This window comes from Erinaceus europaeus, chromosome X, assembly GCF_950295315.1.
Source record: "Erinaceus europaeus chromosome X, mEriEur2.1, whole genome shotgun sequence".
Classification (NCBI taxonomy): Eukaryota; Metazoa; Chordata; class Mammalia; order Eulipotyphla; family Erinaceidae; genus Erinaceus; species Erinaceus europaeus.
The window spans coordinates 36,785,227-36,791,391 of record NC_080185.1 but is presented as its reverse complement, the minus strand read 5'-3'; the positions used below and the strand labels follow the sequence as shown (position 1 = coordinate 36,791,391).

At 35.6% G+C, this 6,165-nt stretch overlaps 1 protein-coding gene across 1 annotated transcript in view; it reads left to right on the top strand.

Annotated features, from left to right (window-relative positions):
* Positions 1 to 6,165, top strand: part of STAG2 (STAG2 cohesin complex component) — a 143,335-nt gene that overhangs the window by 117,124 nt on the left and 20,046 nt on the right. Inside the window, exons 27-28 of the mRNA XM_060182648.1 lie at positions 1,167 to 1,388; positions 4,514 to 4,737. Of these exons, the coding sequence (XP_060038631.1) occupies positions 1,167 to 1,388; positions 4,514 to 4,737 (446 nt within the window). The remainder of the gene's footprint in view (positions 1 to 1,166; positions 1,389 to 4,513; positions 4,738 to 6,165) is intronic.

Genomic DNA, 6,165 nt, shown 5'->3' with positions numbered 1-6,165 from the left:
TGTCTGTAATTAAAATCATAACATAATCGTATAAGAAAATTTCTTTTAACAACTTTCTGTCATAATCTCATTGCTTGGTAGAACTTCCTTTAGTGCTTGATTCCTTTGTTTCATGTTTTCTCTCTTAAGTTCTGTTATCTATTTAGTAATGACCTGCCTCCTGGTTTTATACCAAAACTTTTTCTTTGGATATTTTCTTTGCCTTATCAGAATTAAAAAATAATTTGCTTTTACTTAGTGCTTAATTATTCGCTAGGTGTGACTCTTATTTCAGAGCTTTTAGTTAACCAACACAAGAGCATTAAAACCCATTATTTCTTTGTTTGGAATTGGCAAGCCTTGCCTTTTGTAAAACAAAAAGGATTATTTTTCATTGGTAACTATGCTTCATGTGTGCTTCTTTTATTCTATTGCCTACTTATGTAATTGTTAATGTCTTCCTTCAGAAAATTTTCTATTTAAAGTTTCAAATCTTTCCCACTTATAACTCATTCTTGTCTTACTTTAAACTCAATTTCCTTTTATGTCTTTTAATATATTGTATGTTAACTTTAGGTACTATTCAGTGACCACATGTGTAGTAATTTTTTGCAAAGTAACAATTTCAATCTACATTGGTTTTTTTATTGTTATTTTGAGTATAATGATAGCTAATAATAATGTTATGTTAATGATACATTTTAAATGAAATGTTGAATTTAATTTTGAAACTTTACTCTTCACTGAGTCATAATCTTGGATTACCTAAATTCTTTTTAAAAATATTTATTTATTTATTCCCTTTTGTTGCCCTTGTTTTATTGTTGTTGTTGTTATTGATGTCATTGTTGTTAGATAGGACAGAGAGAAATGGAGAGAGGAGGGGAAGATAGAGCGGGTGAGAAAGAGACACCTGCAGACCTGCTTCACCTCCTGTGAAGTGACTCCCCTTCAGGTGGGGAGCCAGGGGCTCGAACCAGGATCCTTGAGCTTTGCGCCACCTGCACTTAACCCGCTGCGCTACTGCCCGACTCCCGGATTACCTAAATTCTTATGTGTCATGGTAGCTCTTGAAATACATGGAAAATTTGACACATGTGAGGATTTAGAGTATTTTTTAAATATATTTGCTCATTCTCGTACTATAGACTCCTTAGTCTCTAGTTCTCAGATTAAATGGATGGCAGAGGAAACATATTAATAGTGAAATGCAGGGCAGTATTCTTTGTAAGCAATCATCTCGTGTGTTGTTCCTTATATGTGTGTCTTTTTTGTTGCAGAGATGGCATAGAATTTGCGTTTAAAGAACCTAATCCGCAAGGGGAGAGCCACCCACCTTTGAATTTGGCATTTCTTGATATTTTGAGTGAATTTTCTTCTAAACTACTCCGCCAAGACAAAAGGACAGTGTATGTATTTGCTAAAAATACTCTGTTTAATTTTGTTTTGAAGAACTATATGATTGCACTACCATGTAAAATTTTGTGCTCCAAAAATGTTATCATTTATAATCAAAACTGTATTTTAATACTAATTAGCCATCTTAATTCTATACATGTTCATCGTGGTATATTTGTGACTTTAATAATTATGCCTTTAGTGCTTAGTGTGTCCTTATTTTCATTCCTTGCTTCACTTAACTATGAAATACACATTTAACACAAAACATTGGTAACCAGGAACATCTTAGCCTGTGTCTTGAATTGTGACTATACCCAAAGTAGAGTTTCTTTCTTTTTTTTTTTCTGTCATTAACAGTTAATTTCTTCAACAAATTATTTAAATAGGATACATTTTTGGTTTAGCCTCTTAAAGTGGTCACATTTTAAAAGAGAGCCCTAGGAGTAAAGTCTTAACATCATGCTTCTCTAAGCCTCAACCTCCAAGTCCCTTACCCCAAGTTGGCTTTTATGTACAAAGGGGCAGAAGAATATGAATTAATCATACTTCAGCTGACCTTTTCTGAATGTCCACCAGTAGTTTATATTTTAAGATTGTATAGATTTTATTTGAAATTCTCCAGCAGACAAAACTACTTCCTGGTAATGGAAATCAGAGTAATGATTGGGTTGGGGGAGACTTGAGTTGGAAGAGGGACACAGCATAATCTCCGTGCTCATGTGTATGCTCTATATCTTTTTAAAATTTTTATTTGTGACTTAATATTGATTTACAAAAATACAAGATAACAGGAGTATAATTCCACACATTTCCCACCACCAAGTTCTGTGTCCCCATTCACTCCATTGGAAATTGCATTAGTTCTCCCTCGATGACAGATACTGGTTGGTTATTATTTCTATAACTGTATTTACATGTATTTGCTCATGTTTTTCTATGGTACTGCCTTCTCTTCCTTTCTAAGTTACACCTACTACTTTCGAGTGTCCGTCCTTCCTTCCTTCCTTCCATTTTTTTTCTTCTCCCTATCCTGATGGAATTAGAGTTCAGAGCACTCTGTTCATCTTCCCCTAACATTTCTCCCCCTGTAAGAATTTGGACCAAAATTCTTAATGGGACGTAGAAGGTGAAAGGTCTAGCTTCTGTAGTTACTTTTCTGCTGGACATGGACATTGACAGATCAACCCATACCCCTAGCCTGTTTCTTTTCTCCTCCTCCTCCATCTCTTCCTCCTCCTCCTTCTTTCTTTTCTTTTTTTTTTTTGAGATCTCTTACTTCTTTATTAGTTGTCTCTAATTCTTCCTCAACCTTGCTAATTCTGTCTTCAGCCTCATTTATTCTATTCTCTCTCTCCTCTCTTGTTTTCTGGAGTTCATCTATTTTGTTACCCTGTTCCGATGCAGTTTTAGCTTGTTCAGCTAGTTGTGTTCTTAGCTCAGCTATTTCAGCTCTCTAATAACCTTGAGATAATTAGTGTTTTCTTTCAGAGTCTCATTTGTTGTTTCTGCCTTTCAAACTCTTTACTCACTCCTGTGATTATTTCCTTAACTTGTGTTTGGATGTTGACCTCATTATTTTGTGCTTCAACCTTTGGGGGGCTTTTAGCTGGGCTCTTTTTAAAAAAATATTTATTTATTTTCCCTTTTGTTGCCCTTTTTTTTTTATTGTTGTTGTAGTTATTATTGTTATTGTTGTTTTAGATAGGACAGAGAAGTGTAGAGAGGAGGGGAAGACAGGGGGGGTGGAGAGAAAGATAGACACCTGTAGACCTACTTCACCACCAGTGAAGCGACTCCCCTGCAGGTGGGGAGCCGGGGGCTCAAACCAGGATCCTTATGCCGGACCTTTCACTTTACGCCACGTGTGCTTAACCTGCTGCACTACCACCCGACTCCAAGCTGGGCTCTTGTCCTGGTTCACTTCTCCAGTATTTCTTGTTGGTTTAACCATTCTATATAGTATGTTATGAGGTCCCTCTCTCAGCACTTTTCAAATTACAGTAAAGCACAAAACTTTTATCATGTTTATAGACATATTGTATTCAAGTATAACAGTCTAGGCTCATAAATTACAAATTCAGCTTAATGGTGACCTCTGCACCAGAGTAGGGGACAAAGGTGAATAGATTCAGGAGAGATTATCTATTTGGACTATTGCTTTAAGCCATGTGTTGGGTACATCGTTGTAAATATTTCTAGTAGTATGTATATTTTCTCTCAAATTATAATCATGAAATAGATTGTTAAGTGTTTAGACTAGTAGCCAGTTCACAGGTCAGACTTTGAGGATTATTATTCTACAGTGTTTCACTAACGTATAATTAAGAAGAAATATTGAACTGAAACCAAGCAGGATATTTGTAACTGCTATCCCCTTTCTTTTTAATCATGTTCAAAACTGGTAAGTAAATTAGAACCAGTTATTACTGACAGCATTTAAATCACATTTTGCATCTTGCCTTTGTGTTAAAAACGCCTTGTACATAGTAAACAAATGTTAGTTGACTTTTGTTGCATTATTGCATATAAGCTATAGAATCTTTGTGATTTGGGGTAGAAGTTAGATGTATGTGTGATTAGGCTGAAGCTTTTGTAGTTTGGGACTGTATCTGATTCACCTTTGTGTTTGTCCCCAGTGTTTGGGACGTGGTATATGCTCAACAGATACTTAACTAGATACTCTGAATCATTTTATTTATGTGACCATCTTGACAGAGACAAAATTGCTGATCAGTGTAATGTTGAGTTGGAAATTTAGTCATGCATATGCTCATGTTCACATAGGTAGAGTTTAGTGGAACTGGATGAGAAACAAATTATTTGTTTTAAATCCAGTCCTTTGGTTTTTCCTTCTAGTGGAGGACCTAAAAAGTACTGATAGAATAGAGCCGTCTGCACAGTACACCCGTGGCCTTCAGTTGTTACTATATGCTGTGAGGAAATGTTCAATCATCGAATTGATGTTCAACCATTATATTATTTTATACCAATTTTTTTGGCATTGTATAAAAATTCCGTCACCAAAATGTTCCACATGATATGTGAGCCTTAAGATTATGGGGGAGAGAAGAGAAAGAAAAGATTGCTATGGCAGTTTTATGTAGAATGCTAATGGTTTTTAATTTCTTTTAAGGTATGTTTACTTGGAAAAGTTCATGACCTTTCAAATGTCACTCCGGAGGGAAGATGTATGGCTTCCACTGATGTCATACAGAAATTCTTTGCTAGCTGGTGGTGATGATGACACCATGTCAGTTATTAGTGGAATCAGCAGTCGGGGCTCAACTGTGCGGAGTAAAAAGTCAAAACCATCAACAGGAAAACGGAAAATAGTTGAAGGCATGCAGCTTGCACTCAGTAAGAATATATTGTACTCCTTGTTTATCCCTTATGTTTATCTACTGAAGTGTCATTAAGATTATCCTGATTTTTACTTGCAACATGTTGTTAACTAATAATTTTGCATAGCATTTCAGTTCTATCTGAATGCACTATTTAAGCATTTTCCTGCATGTGTGAGCTAAAAGAAAAGTGACTGGAATTTTAAGAATGTATATCTATATATCTATATATATCACATCTGATGCTCACTGGTAACTGAGACCTCAGCTAGATTATGTATCACCTACACTTGACCTCTCTCTCCATGTGACTGGCTTCCTCACAGCATGTGGCTGGGTTCCAAGAGCAAATGTCTTAAGAGATAGAAAATGGCAGTGGTTGCTTTCTTAAGCCCAGAAACACCTTGTTTTATTGCCTGAGTGATCACAGAACCCTGTTTAAGGGGGGGAGGAGGTACTGTCCCTACCCCTTGATGTTAGGAATGTCAGAGACTTAATTGTCTTATTTAAAAATTTCCCCATAGTTGTTCAACTATCATAAAGTATATAGTGTTTAAAATGTAGATAGCCCATGGATGAATGGTTTCTGTATTTTTTTTGGGGGGGGGGCCCACTAGTAGGAAGGCATATATATATTTCATTTGTACAATTTTAGACTTGGTTGGTTTTACAGTTCTAACATCTCAGTAGATAGGAAAGTTTCTTTATTGTTTTGGCTAAGGATGGGGTGGAACTATATTGCATAGACCCATTTTACCAGGTAGAACAGAGGCAGGGGTGATGAGAAAGATCTATAGGAAATGAAAATAAATAATTCCCTCCTTTTAAAATATAAATTTAAAGGGTATTTCTGCACCTCACTATCCGTCTCTAGAACTATCCCTCATCTAAGCAAATAGTTAATAAGCACAGATTTGGAATGAATGTAAGCAGAATTGACATCTCTCTTTTTTAAAAAAAAAATTTTTTATTTATTAATGTGAAACATAGGAGAGAGAAAGAACCAGGCATCACCCTGGTACATGTGCTGCCAGGGATTGAACTCAGGACCTCCTGCTTGAGAGTCTGATGCTTTATCCACTGCGCAACCTCCTGGACCACCGAATTGACATCTTAAAGCTAAATTACTAAACCAGATACTTCAGTTTTTACAGAAAAGGCAACACTATCTTCGAGGTTTTTTTTTTTCTTTTTAAGAGAAAGTAATTAAAATTGAGGTATAAGTGATTAAGAGGAATAAATAATAATACATTGACCAGAGATAATGTTGAGGCTGGCATATTGATATTTCTGTTGTAAGTTTTGAAAATGTATTTCAGGTTCATCTTTTACTAGGGTATTAGGTACTGATATGTCCATTAAGAGCATATGCATGTATGCATATACACATTTTCTAATAAAATAGATTTCCTCCTTTCAGTCATCAGTCATCAAGTTCAAGCTG